The sequence below is a fragment of the Pempheris klunzingeri genome, chromosome 18, assembly GCF_042242105.1.
Source record: "Pempheris klunzingeri isolate RE-2024b chromosome 18, fPemKlu1.hap1, whole genome shotgun sequence".
Classification (NCBI taxonomy): Eukaryota; Metazoa; Chordata; class Actinopteri; order Acropomatiformes; family Pempheridae; genus Pempheris; species Pempheris klunzingeri.
The window spans coordinates 14,157,478-14,178,697 of NC_092029.1; the positions used below are offsets into that span (position 1 = coordinate 14,157,478).

The 21,220-nt window shown below is 41.5% G+C and overlaps 2 protein-coding genes across 3 annotated transcripts; one reads left to right on the forward strand and one right to left on the reverse strand.

The window, feature by feature from the left end:
• The first annotated feature begins 1,341 nt into the window (after positions 1-1,341).
• On the forward strand, positions 1,342-9,257 carry nrbp1 (nuclear receptor binding protein 1). 2 transcript variants are annotated; one of them, XM_070849266.1, is made up of 18 exons: positions 1,342-1,888; positions 2,179-2,434; positions 2,522-2,644; positions 3,724-3,825; positions 3,930-4,019; positions 4,179-4,219; positions 4,316-4,410; positions 4,595-4,678; positions 4,756-4,814; positions 5,091-5,189; positions 5,286-5,418; positions 5,538-5,628; positions 5,899-5,949; positions 6,299-6,434; positions 6,845-6,898; positions 6,996-7,059; positions 7,314-7,369; positions 7,489-9,257. In XM_070849266.1, the coding sequence occupies exons 2-18, from the start codon at positions 2,207-2,209 to the stop codon at positions 7,582-7,584; spliced, it is 1,602 nt and encodes a 533-aa protein (XP_070705367.1). In that variant the 5' UTR covers positions 1,342-1,888; positions 2,179-2,206; the 3' UTR covers positions 7,585-9,257. The 2 variants fall into 2 exon arrangements, with proteins under 2 accessions (XP_070705367.1, XP_070705368.1); XM_070849267.1 differs by having other exon boundaries at positions 2,182-2,434.
• A 2,762-nt stretch (positions 9,258-12,019) lies between these two features.
• On the reverse strand, positions 12,020-19,824 carry LOC139217912 (macoilin-1). The gene is made up of 11 exons (XM_070849413.1): positions 19,727-19,824; positions 18,052-18,193; positions 17,806-17,932; positions 17,518-17,641; positions 17,034-17,212; positions 16,458-16,932; positions 16,211-16,369; positions 14,985-15,155; positions 14,161-14,287; positions 12,903-13,077; positions 12,020-12,210 (listed from the first exon to the last, which is right to left on the reverse strand). Exons 1-11 carry the CDS (start codon positions 19,801-19,803, stop codon positions 12,020-12,022), a joined length of 1,947 nt encoding a protein of 648 aa, XP_070705514.1. The 5' UTR covers positions 19,804-19,824.
• Between the last annotated feature and the right edge of the window lie 1,396 nt (positions 19,825-21,220).

The window sequence follows — 21,220 nt, forward strand, 5'->3', positions numbered from 1 at the left end:
TATCCTGGTTTATTACCTGTAATTGTGACACATTTTTGGTGTATGTCACAGTGAGGTCATGTATCCAGTGGGATGTGCTCTATACTTTAAAATGTATGTGAATTCCTTAACTAAGAGGCCTACGGAATATGAAGCCCACAGTTGGTATAATTAGCATTAAATATGATTATTACTGACATTTACTCATCATTTTGATTGATTGATTTTAATGCTCTGTTGATATTAATAGACATTTAATAGACATTTGGACTACAGGTCCTAGAAGCCTCTGTTCAACAGCTATAATTTCAGCTATATTGACACCTAGTGGTGGAACAAACGCCTTGACTTCCCTTTAATTCCTTTTCAAGGGTGTGTTGTGGCTCATTAAACCTCCCATTCATCATAATTCATTATTCACTTGGCCTCATTCTCTTTGCCCACTTCAAATAAGAAAAGGGAGGCTGTTGAGAGCAGGGTTGCCATGTTTGAGGGAAACCTGCATTCTTGTTTAAGTATCAACCTGGATAAGCGAGCCACTTACCTAAAGTAAAAGTAGTCTACCCATTATGCAAAATGATATAGTTAGATTATTGGATTATAATTGCTGATGCATTAATGTTTTCTTGTTCATTTCCTCCAGCGAATAAGTGTAGTGTAGAATCAGTAAAGTTTTATTGATATAATAACATCATGAGTTATTAGTTGATTATATTTTGTATTGGTAATCTTAATCTGAAAAATAACTATTCTTTGAAAGGGCATGACTAAACCTGTCAAATAACTGTAGTGGAGTAAAAAGTACAATATTTCCCTCTGAGAAGTAGTGGAGTACAAACTAGTTAATAACCCATTATCAGTATGCACATACATTTACTGCACCACTACACATCCTGTTCAACAGGATGTGTAGTGGTGCAGTAAATTGATTTATTTTATCACTAATGCACACTTACCTTTGTATTATGTTTTAATTTTTTATATATAGGTTATATTTTATTCCTGTGTTTTAAATTTTGCACTGTTTATGTCTTAGATTCTCCTTTTCTCACTTTACATGTGTGCTTTTCTTTTGTATATTTCGCATGAGCGTTGTTGCAGGGAGTTTAATTCTGTGCATATCAAAATAAAGAACTTATAGGTAGAAAGTAGCAGGAAATGGAAACGCTCAAGTAAAGTACAAGTACCTAAAAATTGTACTGTACTATTGTCATGTGAGTAAGTGAGTTACTTTCCCACGACTCCACAAGGTGCCTCAGTGATTTGTAGGCTGCAGAGGGGGATCAGACAAACTATACCTGGCAACCCCAGTCTGCTCTGACGTACCCGAGCTCGTAGTGCAGTGTGCATCTGGAAGTTGTCGCCATCATATCTGGCTAAATGTTAACCTAGCTCTCAAGTCAGTCAGCCGTAGTGTTCGAGGATATAAAACTTAATGATATCATTAACCCTCCCTTTGTTTCTTCTGTCGAGTTCGGTGTGAACTGTTGTGATGTTATTAATCAGTAAACGCGTCTAGCAGCGCTGCCGTATTTCCTAGTTTACTCACATTAGCAGAGGCTAACATTAGCCTTGAGTCTTGAGAAGCAGCGAGGGGCGGCGGGCTGCTAACCAGCTAGTTAGTTCGCTGGCTCGTAAAACATCGAGACAAATTTGAGGTTACAGTGAACAAAGCCGCGGCTGTGAGCGGTGTTTGCTAACTACTTGCTCGCCGGTAGTTTCCGCCGCTGTCCGCTGTTGTTCAGTCAGTAACGCACCGTAGCCAAGGAGCTAGCAGCGTCACAAAGCTAGCTGAGAAAACAAGAAGATTTGTGGCTAACAAGGCTAACTAAATCAGCTGGAGGTGGTCTGCGGCAGTGGGAGTCCGTTAAACTGGAGCTGGCATCGTCACATTTCCTGTCTTTGACACGTATGTCCAACCTTTTTTGCTCGGTCTGCTCATATCTGTGATGTTATGGCCTTTCCTGCAGAGTGCTAACCAAATCAGCTAACTTCTTGTGCAAACTCCCAACGTTTCCTCCTCAGCTGCAACAATGTTAGCCAGCAAGAGCTACTAAGTGCATACCAGTGTTGTTGAGCAACTTATTCCATGTTTTATTCATGCCAAGTTTTGTATTTTACTCCCTCAGCTGTTAACAAGTGAGTGCTGTGTGTTGACTGTGATGCTGATATTGTGTTTCGTGTCTGCGTGTCTCACAGCAGGCTGTTGGGCCTGACAACTAAGAAGATGTCTGAGGGAGAGAACAAGCAGGCCCAGGACACTGTCCACGAAGTGAAGCCGGACTCTGTGGCAGCTGCACCCGCAGGTCAAGTGTCCTCTGTGTCTCCCCCTGTGTCCATGGTGACCCAGGCTTCGGCTACTGCTGCCACCGAGGATGAGGAGGAGGAGAGCGAGGATGAGTCAGAGATTTTGGAGGAAAGCCCGTGTGGACGCTGGCAGAAACGCAGAGAAGAGGTAGGGGATCTGTCTGCGGAGGAGTCAGGTTTACCTTCACTGAGGTGCAGATAAGGCCTGATCCGTTATTTTGTTTCCCCCCTGAAGGTGAATCAGCGCAACGTCCCTGGGATCGATAATGCATACTTGGCCATGGACACTGAGGAAGGAGTTGAGGTGGTGTGGAATGAGGTCATGTTTTCAGAAAGAAAGAATTTTAAACTACAAGAGGTGGGTGCAGTGCCAGGCCAATGCAGTTCGCTGTGTCTGGAGCAGTTATGTGCACTACAGTCTGAACGATACCTGTCCGATAATGACAGAATCTGTACCTGCAAGGAATGAACAAGGTTTTAAGGATTGTTCTTGTTGCGTTAGGTCGCTTTCTTTACTGTGATCTCACCAACAATGTGGAAGCCTGCTGGTTTTCATTTTCTTCTTTGGTTTTTAAGCTCCTTAAGCAAGTGGTTAGACTTGTTGCTGCCAACAGCGTAGCAAAGTACCTGTGGAGTACAGAAACAGTTTTCAGAAATTTAATAGGGGAGTGAGTAAGCATGCCAGAAGAAGTATTTAGCCTTTTTTGCTTGTTTGTACCTTTTGGCATTTTTGGTTTTGCATTGATATTTTCTCACTTGTATCTTGGCTGCAGAAATGGCATCAGTTGAAGATCAATCGATCTTTAATTATATGGCTCCAATTCATAAGAAACGTTAACTCAAGACACTTTTTATCCAGAGCTGGTCAAGTCTGCAGTTAGGAGAGCAAGCACTAGGCCACAGTAGTGAGAAATAAAAACCTAAGACAGAATGTGGCTCAAAGGTGGGCGGCTTCCTGCAGGAGCCGTGATCCAGTCTGTTGCTTATTTTTTCAAATAAAAACGTGAGGGCTAAGTAGTGTTAAGCCTGCTACTGGATGCGTTTGACCAAGGCTTGTTACCCACAGCTGCTGGAGTTTGAGCCTTAGCTAAAGACTTGGCAAGAGACAGCTGATAGAAAATCGGGTGCTCTCGGTCCAATAAAGCTTTAAATACAAATGTTATTTAAAAAAAAAACATGATTAATGGTCTGTAAGGAGTAATGAATAAGACCCAGAGGTGCTTTTAAGTCTCACTTACAGCAGTGGAGTTTTACCTTTCACCTGCAAGACAGTCTGTCCAACAAGAGAAGATCAGGCCATGAAAAACAACTATGTTATTAAGACTTGGAGAAAGATGTAACATTCTCTGCACTGTTTTAATTAATTGTTACATGCTGCTGTTTAAAATATGCAACAATGTGTGTCAGTAATTAATCTGTTCTGTTTTTTTCACACAGGAAAAAGTCAAAGCAGTTTTCGACAATTTGATCCAGCTGGAGCATTTGAACATTGTGAAGTTTCACAAGTACTGGGCGGATGTCAAAGAGAACAGAGCGAGGGTAGGAGAACATCTCACAAGTCCCGTTTTTCTCACTTGAAATAAAAAGAGCTGTTTGTAATAGCTTTTTATTCTCGCTTGTTTGCATTTCTTTTTTGTCTGCAGGTCATTTTCATTACTGAATACATGTCCTCAGGAAGCCTCAAACAGTTTTTGAAAAAGACAAAGAAAAACCACAAGACCATGAATGAAAAGGTGAGAAAGCTCAGCTGTAACCAAAGTTTCTCAGAAATATTGCTGACAGGTCAAGAACAGTCAATAAAAATCCTTTTTACTCTGCTTGCTTTTATGAATTATCATTATTATTATTTTACATAGACTTTTATGTTTGGTCCCCTTTTTCTTGTCTGACAGGCCTGGAAGCGCTGGTGCACACAAATACTGTCTGCACTCAGGTATGAGCTGCAAATGCTGCTGCTGCTGGCAGCTATTTGTTCCCTGGTGTGGTAGCGATGTTTTCTTGACTTTACCCTTCCTTCACTTGTGTCCAGCTACCTGCACTCCTGCGATCCTCCAATCATCCACGGCAACCTGACCTGTGACACCATCTTCATCCAGCACAACGGCCTCATTAAGATCGGCTCAGGTAGAGAACTACCAGAACATAAGATCAGGACAGTGTAAATCTGTCCAGTGATACGTCCCTGTGTTTTCTATACAGATGTCCTCACTATTATTATTATTATTATTATCAGTAGTACTAGAAGTTGTAGTAGTTGAAGATCTTGAGTTAGTGTTGTCATTATTAAGACGTTCCCCCTTTATTTCAGTTGCTCCAGACACCATCAACAACCATGTGAAAACCTGTCGGGAAGAGCAGAAGAGCCTTCACTTCTTCGCTCCAGAATATGGAGGTGAGATGCTCTCCCAGACACTGTTGCATTGTGCCTCAGCGTCTCTGTGATATTGATCAGCTTGTTTCTGTTTTCAGCTGTTGCCAACGTTACCACAGCTGTGGATATCTATTCCTTTGGAATGTGCGCCTTAGAGGTGAGAGCATCCCTCTGTCTGCCATGAGCTGTTAGTCGTATGCCGGCGAGCATAAGCCCTCATTCTGTGTTCCTTATAAAGAGTGAATCAAAAAAGATAGTGTTAGTTTGAGAATGTGGAAATGCTGTTTATATTCATTCAGTAAACAACACTATCAGGTCTGCAGTGATGGCCGATTGCTTCAAAATGTGTAACGTACCGTGAGACTTTAGTTTCGTGTTTGTATTTATGAATCACTTCCAGTCACCACCCTTCTTTGTCCACTCACTTCCTCAGATGGCTGTGTTGGAAATCCAGAGTAATGGAGATTCGTCTTATGTGTCCCAAGAAGCCATAAACAGTGCCATTCAGTCCCTAGAGGACCCACTGCAACGGGTGAGTGGCAGGGAGGCCAGCCTTTAAAGGCTAGATGGCCAATCGGAACAGAAATCCACAAGTTTTCTCTACTTTTTTCTCCTCGTGCTTCTTCAGGAATTCATCCAGAAGTGTCTGGAGGTGGACCCCAGTAAGCGACCCACAGCTAAGGAGCTGCTGTTTCACCAGGCCTTGTTTGAGGTGCCCTTACTCAAGCTGCTGGCTGCACACTGCATCGTCAGCCACCAGCGTGAGTGAAAACACACACACAATTTTGTTTGATTAGTATGAATACTGGCAATTAGTATCTTCGGCTCAAAGAACCTGTCGTGTGAATATCTGATTGCCGTCGTCTGTGTTCACCTGCAGATATGATTCCAGAAAATGCTTTAGAAGAAATGACAAAGAACATGGACCCTAACTTGGTGATTGTTGAGGCTAAAGATGGCGTCCAGATGAAGTAAGTCTGAGCATCACCAAACCAACACTGACGTTTCGAGATGACAAGCATGAAGAAGGTGGTGGAGGTTTTCTGTATATATTGCATGTCACAAAGCACTGTGACAAGATTTTGTCTGGACTTTTCATTTTCTGATCTAGTTTAAATGTTGTACCTGAACTCACCTGCTCTGTGGGGAGTGAAATGAAAAGCTCTGCAGTTTAATTCAGTTGATGATTTTGTCACACTCCGAATGTTCATACTCTAAGTGACAGTTTCCTTTTGCATCAGGCTCTCTCAGTTTCCTGCCCTTGAGCTGGACAAGTTCCTGGAAGATGTAAGGTAAGAGAACAATCGTGCTACAGCTGGAAACATACTAGGAAACGAATGCGCTGTTTATTTGTCTGTGATCTGAAGATTCTGGCTGAATGCCTCGGCCTGCTGGTTAGCACGAGAATTGCTCACCTTCTACTGAAACTGTCTGAAGCCAAAAATGGCAGCTGAATATGTCCATAATCTGTAAAACTTGATGTAGGGCATCGTGTGTTCAACATGCATAGTAAGTAAAACCCCAGTTTAAAAAAAAAAATAAAATAAAAAATTCTCCGGTGTTCAGGGCACAACTGCACAGCGTGATGTCATTTCCAGAAATCTGTCCAAAGCTGAAGCTGTGCCTCTTTTCTTGTACCAGGAATGGGATCTATCCTCTGACTGCGTTTGGGATACCATGTCCACAACAACCTCAGCAGGAGACGGTGAAGTCGCCCATAGTGCCCCCCTCGGTGAAAACCCCAACTCCTGAACCCGCAGAGCTGGAGACCAGGAAGGTGAGGACTGGCATGTGGGAGCACACAGAAATCAGATCTCTGTCAGATAATGTTAACAAATGCTTACGGTTTGTTTTCACAAGTAAAGTCAGTGAATTACTTTCACCACAAAACCTGTTAGATATTCATATGATTAGTTTCTTAATTATCCACAAAGTTGATGGAAATAATTGAGGATATTTAGAGTATAGAAAGTACAATTTTAGGTTCCCTGTTGTCTACGTGTAGAATAAAACACTAGAAGAGTATTATGCGAGTTGTTTCCTTCATGATAATTTATTTGCACAGTTAAGATTTGCAGTCACTACTTCATGCTGATGTAGCACTTGATCCCTTTCTGACCGTAGTCTGCATGTGGATGTGTCGTGTGCTTATGTAAATGAAGCTGTTTTCAATGCGGTTCTCCACAGGTCCTCCAGATGCAGTGCAATATTGAGCCTGTTGATGAGGGCACCAAGCATCACGTGAGTTTCTGTTCTTCCTGTCTGATGAGTACTTTCATGCTGTATGTGTTGGTAGACTTTTGAATGGGCTTTTTTTTTTTTTAAATTCTCCTTCCAGCTGACACTGCTGCTGAAACTTGAGGATAAATTGAACAGGCACTTAAGCTGTGATTTGTTACCAAGTGAGTATCTTTATTTCCTTAAGTTCCCTAAATGGTTGTAACAGACTTGGCATGTACACCATCACTATGCTAGCCTCACCTTTTTGGTCATTTTCATGCTTTTATTTGATGGTTGAAATTAGAGACACGATGGAGAGAGAGAAGGGGTTGGTGGCTTAAACCCTAATGCTGACGTTATACAGTTGTTACAAAAAAAGGACAGACTAAGAGTCTTCACACCTCTGTGACTGTCATATCCTTGTGTCTTTGCTCAGATGAGAACGTGCAGGAGCTGGCTGTGGAGCTTGTTCAGCTGGGATTCATCAGTGAGGTAAGTGGAGTTCATCATCGTGACCCTGCTGACCTGAGCACTCACACACCCCAGCAGCCCAGCTTGAGGGTAAAATGAGCCCCTAAGATGTTTTTAACCTCCCTTTCTCTCAATTTCAGGGCGATCAGCCACGACTTGCATCTGTTCTTGAAGAGGCCTTTTCAAAGTTCTACAGCCGGAACGGTTCCCTCAATCCGGTGACTGTCTCCTCGTAGCGGAGGACCCCATAGACCTTCTCTCAGCCCTCCTCGTCCTCTACGACAGGACTAGCTTTTTGCTCCACCTCTAAGTTGCAGGAAAGCTTTGTGAGGATAGAGGAGGAAGCCTTGGTCTGGTTGCGGATCCTGCAGCCTGTCCTTGTATCTTCTGGTGGGAAAAGCTGCCACTAAGTGGTTGTTGCTTTCCATCTTTTTTTTTTTTTTTTGTTTTTGTTTTTTTTTCCTCCCACCCAATACAGCCATTTGCTTCTCTTTTAAAAGAGGAAATTCTAGTTGCAACTTCAAGGAAAATACAAATGTTTTCACCTTTTGGCTTATTTCTCTCAGTTCTGAAGTAGTGAAGAAATGGTAGAGGTGAGCCAAATTAAAAATGCATAATAGCAGTATTTTCCTTAAGTCAGTATTAAAACTGTATTTTAAACGTTTTTACTTAAAACTGTTAAATAGTTGTCTGTATGAAAAAACCTCTTTGTCCTGGCATACTGAAGTGTATGTATTGTTGTAAGGTTAAGTCTGGCTGTCTGGTCCTTTAAACTTTCTCTTGAGCAGCGGAGCGAGGCCATCTCCCTACCTTGTATCGGTTTTCAAAGACTCAAATGCATCAAGCTAGTAATGCAACAGATACAGCGTCACTTTTACTTCAAAATTCTGTAATTATTCAACGTAGTCATGAAACATGCAGCCGCAACACAATCCGAAGAGCTACGGCTAAAATATGAAAAAATCAATCTATTTATTTGTGTACTCGAGTGTGTATTGTAATTCACTTCCAGCACTAAGCCCAGTGGTTGTGTGAATGTATGCTTTTAGTTGCTTCTTTAAAATCAAGCCGTTTCTTTGAAAAGGAGGGTGTTGTCACTTAATTGTGGTCCAACTACTACTGTAGCTCCTGTTTTACAAGTAGCCCGTTACAGCACTTACTGATTAGGGCTAGACCAATAAAAAGTTGTATTTAGGTGGCATTTTACACAGGAGAGGTTGGTCAGATCCATGTGAAGATGCCTCGCGTGGAAGCACATGATCTGCCGTGTTTTCGTCTGCAGGTTTGGGGAGCGCGTGTGTGCTTTTCTATGTCGAAATAGAAACTGATGCATGCAACAAGCTTGCTTCTGGAGTTGGTTCGCTTTATCATTTTAACGATGGTGGTGATAGATTCCAATAATTTATCATGCAGAGGAAGTTTCGTCAGTGTAGGCCTGTCAACATTTAGATTTTGTGGCTCTGAATCATTAGTTTCCTTCATGGCTGAGGTATTCTGCGTGACACCAGAGCTAAAACTTGCCCTCCCACGTAGATAATCAGTTATTGGCTCAGACCACCCTTATATGTTAACTGTTTGGGGATCTCTCTGCTAGTTTGCACTGCTGTATACTTTTATATTATGTTGGAAATGTCCTGTGGCCTCTGGCTCCTTCACACTAACAGGAGGAACTTAAGACAAATTGGAAATGGCGTCATTAAAGATTTAGTTTTTCATCCAGCCTCGTCTTCTCTATGCTGTGACTACCTTCTGACAGGGTCTGTAGATAATGCAAGATACAAGTGTGGGACTGCCTGGCATGCTTGTAACCATCTTGTACACTGTATGCTGGACACTGTGCTCTGTCTCTGCAATGCATAACCCCCTTTTTTCACTTCCTGAAATAAAAATTTACACTATCAGCACTTCAGGTCTTTGTTTGGTGTGAACTTGCTGTACGAGGGGATTTCCGCCAATACAGAAAACCACATAAGCATTACACCACAACAATTTCAGTATTTTTGGAAGAAGATTTAGGACAGAAGCATTTTGGTTTGGCCTTAAATGCAGTGGTTCCCAAACTGAGGTCGGGATGTGTCCTAAGAGAAACATGAAGGCTTGTACGAAGATTGTAAAGAATTAGAAATTATTTGTCTTTCTCTGCCAATCATGCCAGGTGAAAATCTGCTTTGGTTTCTATGTGAAGACACCCATAAGGTAAAATGGAGTTCCACAGGGTTCTGTCCTCGGTGCACTTATATATTGAACCATACACTATGGAGCAGGCTGTCACATGTATGCAGGTGACACTGGTGTATTTATGTCTATTAGAAGGATTTCCTCTTAAGTATTACATGTATGTTTACATCTACATAACTTGGCTCCCCAGGTGTTCAGTTGTGTGTTTGCATTGTGGAAAATGTACAATTTGGTGCAGATTTACCTTTAACATTAGAAAACAGAGTAACGCTCAAAGTACAAAATGTACAAAAAGACACAAATGAGACAAAATACAATTGTTTAAATTATTTATACAAAAACCCCCCATCCTGGTGTGTCAGGAGTGTGACCTCTACCCTCAGAGCGTCACTGCTTGAATTAATCATTTGTTCAAAATTTTAAGAAACTGTAGCCCTTGTACAAGTATATTCATGTACATACTTAAAGTCACAATGTGTGCTCAAATAACAGTTGAATAAAACACATTTCATGCTGACAAACACGTTGCCGTACAAAATTACAGCAGTATAGTAAAAGTACAGCGAGACTAAAAATAGTTTTGATATAAAACACCCTAGAAACGCACTCTAAATAAAAAGCTACCAAAATGGCGACATCCAGTTCATGAGTGTTTTTCAACTGCGTGGGTATTTTCAATTCTGTACATTGTTAAGTAAAAAAAGAAAAGAAACGAAAAAACTACAAAAACAGTACATAGCACTTCAATTCAAACACATTACTCTTTCACATTAAATTTGTGTTTTACTTCCAGGGTTGAAAGTAATGTATATAGGCACAGTAATCAAATTCATGAACTGAGTTTGGTCAACACAACTCATGGACAAACTCTAATTCTGGCCGACCAAACAAAGTGGCAGCAACTCAGTTTGCCTTTTCACACTTTCTCTCTTTTCCAGGAGTTCGCTGCTGTGGAGTCGACAGCTGCCGGCCATCAAAATGTGGCTGTTAGCTGTCAGCTGAAACAAAGACAGATAATAGCCGCTCTGTTTACTGCATCGCCTCAACTTCATCAGCTCACTCCGACAATTAATCGTCACTCACAAAACTCGAGAAGCTTCGCACAAAAAAACTCTGTGGGGTCACACAAAAGTGTATTTTAGATTTTTAGGTGTTAATTTGATGAACCCATGACTTTCATCTGAATTTCAGCACAAGTGAAATCATCTTAACGCAGTATTTACAGGCATAGACAAGAGCATCTTGTTGCATATCTTCCTTAAAAATTGATTTTAAATCTAATATGCTGATGTCAGGTAATAATTTTTTAAGTTTTGAGAGAATTGTATATAGAATACTGTTTGGACCTAATATTTATATCTTATCAAATAAAGGTTTATTTCATTTTATCATCTCCCTACAATCATATTGAGACATATATCGAGATATGGTTCACAGTTCTTACCGCTGAATCAACAGCATGGAACCTTCATATCTGACTGGGCCTTTTTTCACAGAGGACATTTTGACACGTCTCAGAAGGAATGCGCTCACACTGTCATGACTTAATGGGAAACCTGAATACAACACAGACACAGTTTAAAATGTCTGCTGCAAAAAAAGACTCATTAGATGCTTTTGTTGCACTAAAGAAGTCATTTGTCTCAAAGGCATAAACAAGATTTAAAATTCTGATCATGTTATTTTGAATGCTTTAGTCAATATCACTGCAGAGCCACATCAGTCAATCCATTTAACTAAAACAAAGGTTATAGCAGTCTGTAAAATCCTACACCTTTGTCAGTATTATACTTCTGATGAAGACGAATATTACTGAGTTTTACTTTCACGGCAGGAAATATGTTATAGTCACTGGGTCTTTCAAAGCTTCATTAGGAAGTTTGTTAGAGGGGCGAGCAAGATTTATGAGTTAAATTTTGATCTTCAATATCCAGAAATCATGTGACATTGAATTAGCAGCAGATTCATGCCTACTTCGCTGAGATCATTAAAGCCTACAGACAAGAGAGGCAGAACATCTGGGACCATTCAAATTAGCTTAGGAAAAGCTTATTTCATTGTTTTGTCACTTGTCTCTTGCCTGGAAAATATCCCAACCAATACCAGATTCTCATTTAGACAAATCTACAGGGTCTGAATTTGAAGAAATGTTGTGCTTTTCTCTCTTGAATCCCAACTAGATGGTTTATGCTGTTAGGACAAGTGTATTGTTACATAAAAATTGTGCCTACAGCAGCTCTGCATATTAGATATTTTGGAGTGAAACTCCTCAATTGTCGATGAAACAGGAAATATCTGTAATAATGTCAATAGCACCATCAGTGCAGCTAAAGGCATTCGACTTGTGGAGGCTCGTTCTGGTTCCACTTATAGCTGGAAGTAGATGACTTCATGGTGTCATTTAGCTCTGCGATAAAATCCATTCCCCTCGTGGCTTATGACGGAGGGGTCTGCCAAAGAGGTCTGAGGATTTGAAAAAGGCGATGACATCCTTTATTTCTTCAGACACTGGTACATCAGAGCCCGTGGATTCAGCATGTAGCGCTCGGAGTTGATCAGCTTGGTGAGATACTGCGGCACCGGGGGCCGAGGAGCCATGTAGGATACGCCGGGACTGACGGCCATCACCTCCGCGATCTTCTGCTTCATCTCCCTTATCTCCCGGTCCTGCTTCATTACTTTATCTGTCAGACAGGCGTAATGTAAGTGCGTGTGAGGGGGTGGAGACGACAGCATGTTCAGAATATTTTAACTTGTTTATGAAGCTGGATTCTTAGGAGTTATTCTCCTCCCTTCAGCTTCTGCAACTAGAAAAACTACGGTTATGTAAAGTCCATGTGTCTGATACCAAATGTCCTTAATGACACAAATGGAAAAAAAGAAAAACTCTATGACGACTGCAGATCAGATAGAAGCGGGGAAAGAGTAATAGTCAATTATCTTTTCTGGCAATACGCCGACTTTTTGTCCAAAATTTCAAGTCAGACTAATAATGACTGAGTTTTGTTTCTCATGTTTGTGTAGCGCCATCTGCAGGCTAAGGTCATGAAAGGTCATGAAAATGAATTGTGTATCACGTCTGGTCAAATCTGGATCACATTTGGAGTATGAATGGTCAAAAAACTGCAATGTCAGACAGTCTGTTAATACAAAAATCTGTGCAGGCTCTTTGGTTCATGGTAATCTGGTGCTAATTTTTGAGATATCCTGTTAATAAACATATGGAGGAAGAATCAGGGCTTAAAACACAGAATAGCCCTTTTAGCAGAGGCAGTAAGCCGAGCAAGTCATCCACCACAGGCACTACGACTGCACAATAATTTAAAATTAAGTTGCACAGGGAGACAGAACAAAAGCTCAGAGAAGGAGTGGCAACCTTGAGCGATTTCCAGCTGTCTGCGGGCGTCTCCCAGAGCCGAGAAGAGGTCCAGCTTGATGCGAGTCTCGGCGCTCAGGTTGTACTCCAGATGTTGAGCTTTCTCCTGCATGGCTGACAGAGTGGACAGCAGCATGTCCGTCTCTTTCTCCACACAGCGGTACTTCTCCAAAGCCTGAGTCCAAAAAACACATCAAAACACTGAGAACGTGTGAAACATCAATGGACCACCTGGGGGAGACGGTGCTTTGGTTTCCTAAGTATCTTTAAAGTTTCATAGTCAGAGCATCTTTTGTGTTCAGGTTTGTTCACTTCAGAGCTGCAACCATTAATCGTTTAGTTGTCAACTATTACATTAATTGCCAACTATTTTGATAATCGATTAATCGGTTTGAGTAATTTTTCTAAGAAATTTGGTAAAAAATTCCAGCTTCTAAGTATGACTATTTTCTGGTTTCTTCACTCCTCTGTGACAGTAAAGTGAATATTTTGTGTTGTGGACAAAATAACACATTTGAAAACGTCATCTTGGGCTTTGAGGAACCCCGATCGTCATTATTCACCATTTACAGGCCAAGAAACCATCGATTAAATCGAGGGAACACTCGACATACTCATGGACAGTAAAAATAACTGTTAGTTGCAGCCGTAATTCACTTAGGGAACCAATGCATCATAGAGAAAAGCATTTCCACACACTGATGATGAATTTGGCCAGCCATTCAAAAAACATGAAAGCTGCACATTATTACAGAGACGCTAAGAGGGATGATTCTTTCTGTGTTAACATTAACTTTGAACAGCTTCCTCACATTCGGAGGGAGGTGACCTGTGCTCTTTTATTAAAGCAGTGCAGTGTTTTTATGAAAGACCTGGCTTCAGTTTGAGCATGCGTCATGAAGAGGATGCCACTAAAATGAAATCAAATACCACACAGTACGCAATGTACACACCTGATGCCAAAACAACAAAAACACCCATACAGCATTACTTCAGACTGATATGATGACAAAGTGCAATATGATGACTGCAGGCCAAAATAAAATAGATTAAAGAAACTAGTAATTGTCCCCCAGTGAAAACCGTTTTTTTTTTTCTAAAAAAAATTCACAAAGACAAGGACTTATAGACATCAAAATCAGACGGAAAACAGCAAACAGACTACATGGCCAAACTGAGGACAACCAAGTACTGGAACACTTGAGACTCACAGACACTTAAACTCACAGGTTCATTCCCAAATAGAGCAAAAAGATACCTCAACATCACTCTCTAGATCTACCACACGACTCTCTTTCACTTGATACTCCAGCTGTAGTTGTTTGTACTCTGTCTCTAGATCTTTAACCCTTTTCCTTAACATTTGGGTCTCACAGTGTTCCTGCCTGGTGTAGGAGACGGAGAGAATGACAGTTTTGAGCAATAAGAGAGGAGTTTCATGGGAAATGAAGACCAGTTTACACAGAAAGAAACATGACATTTCATTTGCATTCTTTTTTTATATTAATAAAATAATAAAAAGGAAAAATATCAACCTGTAAAAACTCATGTGTGCATTAAAGGAATAGTGGGACACCACTGTCATGTCTGTACTTTCAATATAAAGCTACAGCTACAGTTAGCTTAACTTAGCACAAAGACTGGAAACAGAGGGAAACTGCTAGCCTAGCTCTGTCCAAAGGGAACCATGTGTGCCTACTAACGCCTCCAAGGCTCACTGATCATCTTATATCTCATTTCTTATAACGAGTACATAAATAAAAGTGTGTGCTTTTGACAGGGGGTTATATTTTTTAGTGACTCCCAAGAAACAGCCCTGCAAATATCTCCCCTTAAACCACAAATTCTGTGCTTTTGAACTGTTGGTGTGCAAATTGAACAAATAAGATATACAGTTTTAATTGGTGAGGTTCAGAGATGTTGGGAGGCAGCTTCCTTACTTTTGGACAGAGCCAGGCTACTGTTTCCCCCTCGTTTCCAGTCTTCAGCATTTAATTACAGTGTACTCAGTAGCATATAAGTGCAGATCCAGCTTTACTTTCAAGGCACGAAGCCTCTTCAGTAACAAGGAGGTGTGATTACCTGTTTGTTAGGCTCCGTGCTGTGCTGGCTGCTTCCTCCTGTTTCTGAGCCTGAAGTTCAGCCAACTGTTTCTCAACACACAGTCTGGCCTCCGTCTCTGCTCGGGTCTTCTTCTCCAGCATCGCACTGCTCTGTTTGTCCCTCTGCTTGGTTTTAGTCAGACACAGAATCCTGGAGGGAAAAGCATTCAACTCCCTTTAAATGATGAACATAAATAAGTGGGTCGACGCCACATGCCAACAGACTTGAGATTAACTTCGCGACGCCTTGGAAAACAGACGGAATGTTAAATTCTCATCATCCTTGTAGTCGCTGAGTCACAGGAGAGCACCTTGCTCTGAAAACTGGAGCATGTCTCATCAAAAGTGGTGGTGCAGATCATAACTGTGCATAACATGCTCATCTCAAACGAGATGTAAAGCCTCTGGCTGGTGGATGTGGGTTTGATGTGTTGAGAGTTCATCTGCGACTGGATGGAGTAAAGAAGTTGATTTTTTTTCAGTTATCATTGTGCTTTGAGTGCTAATATGTTTTTCCTTCTACTGCAGAGGGACATTTTTCTATTCTATAAACAAGAAAAACATGATAAGGAATGAGACAAAATAGAAAAATAACGCCTGGTACTATTCCTGTTTGCGCTTGGATCATAATTCTGCATTAATCGACTGAATCTGAGCTAAATCTTTGGGGAAAATGTCTGTAAATGTGGTTAACTGCATATCAGCTAGACCTGCTACGATGGATCAATCGATCGACACAGAGATAATCAAGATTTTAATTGAAAATCTCACTTTACTATATGTCATTTTATGAATTTATTGATGCACAAATTAATTAACTAAGTAATTGTCATTGTAATGTGATACTTATGAAACAGTTACCTTAATAAGCTCAAGTATTCAACAGAACAAGAACAATCAAAACCGATTCAAGGGGTCAAGAGGTGTTTTAGTGACTCCAAACCATGTAAATAAAAAATGCACATAATATTAAACATTCTCGTGTGTTTAAGATTTCATGCGGTGACAGATTTCAGAAGGATGAGAATCGTGAGCCACAATCTCTCTATGAAATATGACTTTATGTGATATTAATTACGGTCCAGCTTCTCCAGCAGCGTTTCATCGCGGCCTCACTTTTTATTTATAGACTGATGCAGTGTGTAAGGCAGCCCACAGAAGGAGCCAGAGACGAGCTCTCAGCAGTGGATGTGGTGGATGACTCACTTGCTCTGGAGCAGCATGTTGGACTGTCGGAGCAGCGAAACCTCTGGTCTCAGGCTCCTCTCGCTGTTGGTCAGGTTGCAGATGTGACTTCGCAGCTCCTGCTCGCTCTGCCTGCTCGTCTGCAGCTCGCCTTTCAGCCTCCTCAGCTCCTGATCCAGCCTGAACAGAAAATAGAGAAAGATTACAGAGAAAAACGGCCCTGATTTCATCTTCATGTGCTTAATTTCACAAGTTTGCAGTGGCGTACTTCATCTGTTCAGCGTGGTAGCTCTGAGCTGCCGTAGCGCTCTTGTCTGTCACGTCCCGGATGGGGCTGACTGTTTTTGAGCTGGATCTCTGTTTCTTCTCAGTCCTTCCCGCAGGTGGTGAAGGAGTGTTTGTGCTGCCTCTGCGGGCTTTTGGCGAGGAGCATTTAGCCGCGCGTGTGGCTTTGCTTCCTTGCTCATCTTGAGGTAGATTTTCCGGGGCTGTGGAGGATTCTGCTGCCCCACAGTGGAGCGGATCCCTGGGCTCACCGGGTTTGGATGACGACGACGACGATGATGATGACGGCCGCCGGTTCGACTCGGCTGACCTCACCTCCTGCGCTCCCTTCTCTGCGCTCGCTCTCTCCTCGCTGCGGATCTGGAGGCAGTCTGCGGTGTGTCCGTCATCGTGGGCCACGACGGCACCGTTCTGACACTGATACTGAGTCGACTCAGGCTTCACCTTCCATTTTGAGCCTGCAAGTAGACGCAGAAACAAGAAAAAAAAGGTCAATGGTCTCACTCTACTATGATTGTGAGATACAAGTTTGGATAAGTGCATGGTGCAGGAGACTCACTGCTGCTGCCTTCTGTGCCGGTCTTGGGGTAAACCTGCAGGCCTGGAGGGAGCGAGTGCTGCAGGAGGTGCATGTGGAAGTCATTCTCGCTCTGCACAGCTTTCTGTATGCGCAGCTTAAAGATGTTGGTGAAATAGCAGGTGGCATAAAACCCCAGATACACAACAGGATATCCAATGCTGAAAACAAAGGGAAAAGACACAGATTCATTATGAAGACATAAACACATCTTTGCTAACAGATTTCTATTATTAATGGTTACGCTACTAATAGATTTATGCATATTTTTCCCATCTTTCATTTCATACTCGATCTGTCATTAGCTAGTAGCATCAAAGCGAGTTCACTCAAGCATCAAGGCAGAGTCATAATATCACACAGGGAATTAATAAAAGTTTAATTCTAATGGTTTTTATTGCAGATAAAGTCGTCTTATGCAAGAAATCTTGATTCAGAGAGGGTGATTCAGATTGAATCAACATACCAGTGAGCTGCAAAAAGGTGGGACAGGTTGGCATGAGAGGTTTTAAGGTCTTTGAGTCGAAGTGAAGCCTCTGTGTACACAAGCAGAATCCACAGAGACACCGTCGATATACAGATGCCTTTCTCTGCAGAAAAACATGAAGTAATCAGGTGAAAATTCAAATACTCATTCTAGTAAATTCACAACTAATTCAATTATATTTATGAGTGGCTCGCTAAAGAGAGGAACAGAGTTTGTAACATGTTTGGGCAAAATCAGAACAAATTAAACAAGAATCCGCGTACTCACCTGTGTGCCATATGTAATTGAATAATACATAGGTGCTCGCCACAAAGAAGAGCCAGTGCAAAGGAACAAAAATTAAACAAAAGATGTCCAGAGTGAAGGCAGCACAGACAAAAACAACACAAATAACCTGCGAACAAAGAAAACATTAATGTCAGTAAAAATGCATTGGATTCACCGTGTGGGAGTATCATCATGTGAGCCACGTGCACACAGTATGTGATCACACAGTAGGAAATCTCATCTCACCAGCCCATGGCAGTGGAAAGTGGTGTACACACTCCCAAAAAAGAGCCAGCAGGGCCACAGATACTCCAGTCTGAATTCAAGGATGAAATCCGCCAGCAGCACCAGCGTCCACATCATCATAAACTTCAGGACGGTGTACGCACTGCAAAAAGAGCGGAGTAGTAAAAACTGGATCAGCACGGGGGTGTGTTCACTTTGGATGAATGTAAAAATGTGTATTCCGGGCCAAGAGTCTAGTAAATAAAGACATCTCAGATACAAAGAAGCTTCTTAAGCCAAGGCATTAAACACACACACACACACACACACATAAGCCAAAAGAAGACTGTAAATCGGACACACGTTGCTAAACCTGCAATCGAGCAGCTGCATCTTAAAAACGCAGCCTGTCCTTTTAATTAGAGGCACTAAAGCACAATGACGGTTCCCTCGTTCGTTTTATTGGGCGACCACGAGCCAAACAAGGGCTGTGGTTTCCTCCTTTGTTCTGCTCATCCATAGGCTGCTATCACATCACCCCTTCTTTGTTTGGTAACCATGGCAATATTTCATCTGGAGGAGAGAGGGAGCACCGCAGCACCCTACTGCACATACACAAGTTCAAATCTCCCTTTTAATGGCACTGATACGACACGTTTGAATTAATCTTTCAAGTCATAATAGATATTAAACATGCAAGTCATTCCACAACAATAAAAAAAGCAATATTTCATCTAAAAAGAGCAACGCGGGGGGGGGGGGGGGGGGGACAAAGAGTGACCAAGTTAATATCCACCTTATAATGTTGCTTCTATTTTAATTACTATTCTAATTAATTATTTGAATTTATCTCACTTATATTTTAAACATAACTGCCAAATAATCAAGTATTTCATATTTTTTTAAAAAAACTATATTTCATCTTTAAGAATAAGGAGGAAGAGAAAAGGAGGATTGCAGCATTTTAAATGATTTAAATGATTTAAAGAAGTTAAAATCTGCCTTTGTAACATTAACAGAAGAGTGTAATGTTTTAATTCAGGTTAAAGGGTTGTTGTTGTTTTTTTTTAATCATAGCTGCCAAATATCCAAAGTTATTCCACAATAAAAAGGAGCCATCTGGCGAATTCACACTTAAAGACACTTAAAAGAACAGTTTGCATTTTCAAAACACAACATATCATTACATTGATTTTCCTCTCTTTGTCATGCTAAACAATGCACGGTTAAAACAAGTGGTTTCTCTCTCCAGAGGCAGTCTTTTCTTGTCTGGACTCCGTCTAGACGCTTTCAAACAGTGCGTTACTGTGCGGAACGAGCCGCTGTTCTTTAGACGCAACAAAAGGCAGATGTTAGTGTTAACATGACGGCTGGTTAACTGTAGGTGTGATCTGGTGCTATGTGAAGGACACAGCCTGAGGAGGAGCAGGCCGACGCTAACTTGCACACAGCTGCTGATTTCTGCCTCTCAGTAAACAATGTCGGCTCAAGTCACTCAACAACAACAACAACATCATCATCAGCATCATCAGCATCACCATCATCAGCAGCAGCAGCATGAGAGCCGCCCTGTCTCCTCTCTGCCTCCTCAAACCGGAGAGGTGACGGGCTGAGAGGCAGACAGGTGACGACGGCTCGCATTTACACAAAGACGGAGCACCACAACAAAAGCAGCCCCCGCCAGGCGGCCAGCTACCTCTCAGACAGCTTCTCCGTTATTTTCAGTTTTTTCATTTTCCTTAGCCTGCTCGCGTCCACATATCGCTTCTTCATCTTATGGCTTCTGCTCCCTCCGTGCTGTTGTCGGGGTTCACACCGCGGCGGCAGCGAAGGAGGATTTAAAGAAAGAAAAGGAAAAAAGGAGCGGAGATAGATGGGGGGAAAAAGAAGGGGTCCGTCCGTGTGGAAGAGGATGCTCAGCTCAACCTGTGATGATGTCTGGGAGCTAATATGGGCTGCAGACGGCTCTGCGCGTGCGCAGTGGCTGTTGTACCTACAAGTGTCCATCGCAGGAGGGGAGCAGATCAACACACTGCACTTAGTGCGTGTTGTGGTGGTTGATGATGTTGTCTCACACAGTCTCACAGACACCCAGTATGACAAATGAGTCGCCCTTTAGTAGATGCAGCAGTAGAAGCACATTTATTACACAGGTGGTGTTGTATCTACTGCAGTATGTCATCAGTGGGGGAACTAAATACCTTCAGTCAAGCACTGTGGTAAGCAATTTAGTGGTAAGAGTAAGGATTTCCACCTTATCCAGGTTTTTTTTTCATCCACTACGTTTCAGAAGAAAATATTCACAATTCATTAATATAATAATAATATCTTGCACAAAAACACATATATAGGTATAGTGCTTACAAATTGCTCTGTTAATGATTAAACTAATCATTAACTAAACTATTTTGCTTGTGACCCCTTATGATAAGAATAAAATAGAAATTTAAATGTTGCCAATTTTTCTGGGGACCCTCTGGAGCCCCTTCAAGGACCCTTGAGGGTCCCTGGACCCCAGGTTGGGAACCAGTGCTTTACACCAAAGAGCCAGTTTCTGTCCTTGTTCTGCCAACTATTCACATGGTTTCATTTAAACTGCTGTTCAAGGCTCAGGGGGGTAAAAGTAACCAGTACATATATATATAGCACTCAGATCCTTTACTTGAATAAAAATACTAATACCACAACTTAAGAATAGTCCATTGTAAGGAAAATGTTGCCAAAGTTAAAGTCTGCAATTACAATGAAAAAGTGTACTTAGGGTAACAAAAGAGTCAAAGTACTCAGAAGCAGAAAAGCAGAAAAATGGACATTGTGAGTCTCCTATTTATAAATATTATACATTACATTCATATATGTTACTGATTTGTGATGATTTTATGTATGGATGCCTGCAACAAATTATTATTTTCATGTTTTATCTATTCACCTATCTATCTATGTTTTGTCTAATAATCTGAACCTCAAAATCATTAAAACTACATTCAAATAAATAAATGCAAGAAAAGCAAACCTTCATATTTTAGAAGCTGGACATCTAAAACTGAAATGTTGGAAATGACAGTGTCCTGAGCAGCTGCATCACTTGTGACTGGGAAGTGGTATGTGGCTACAAGTCCAAGGCAATAGTGACTTGGTCACTTCACACCCTACCTGACTTAACCACCTTAGTACACACGGTGTATATTCT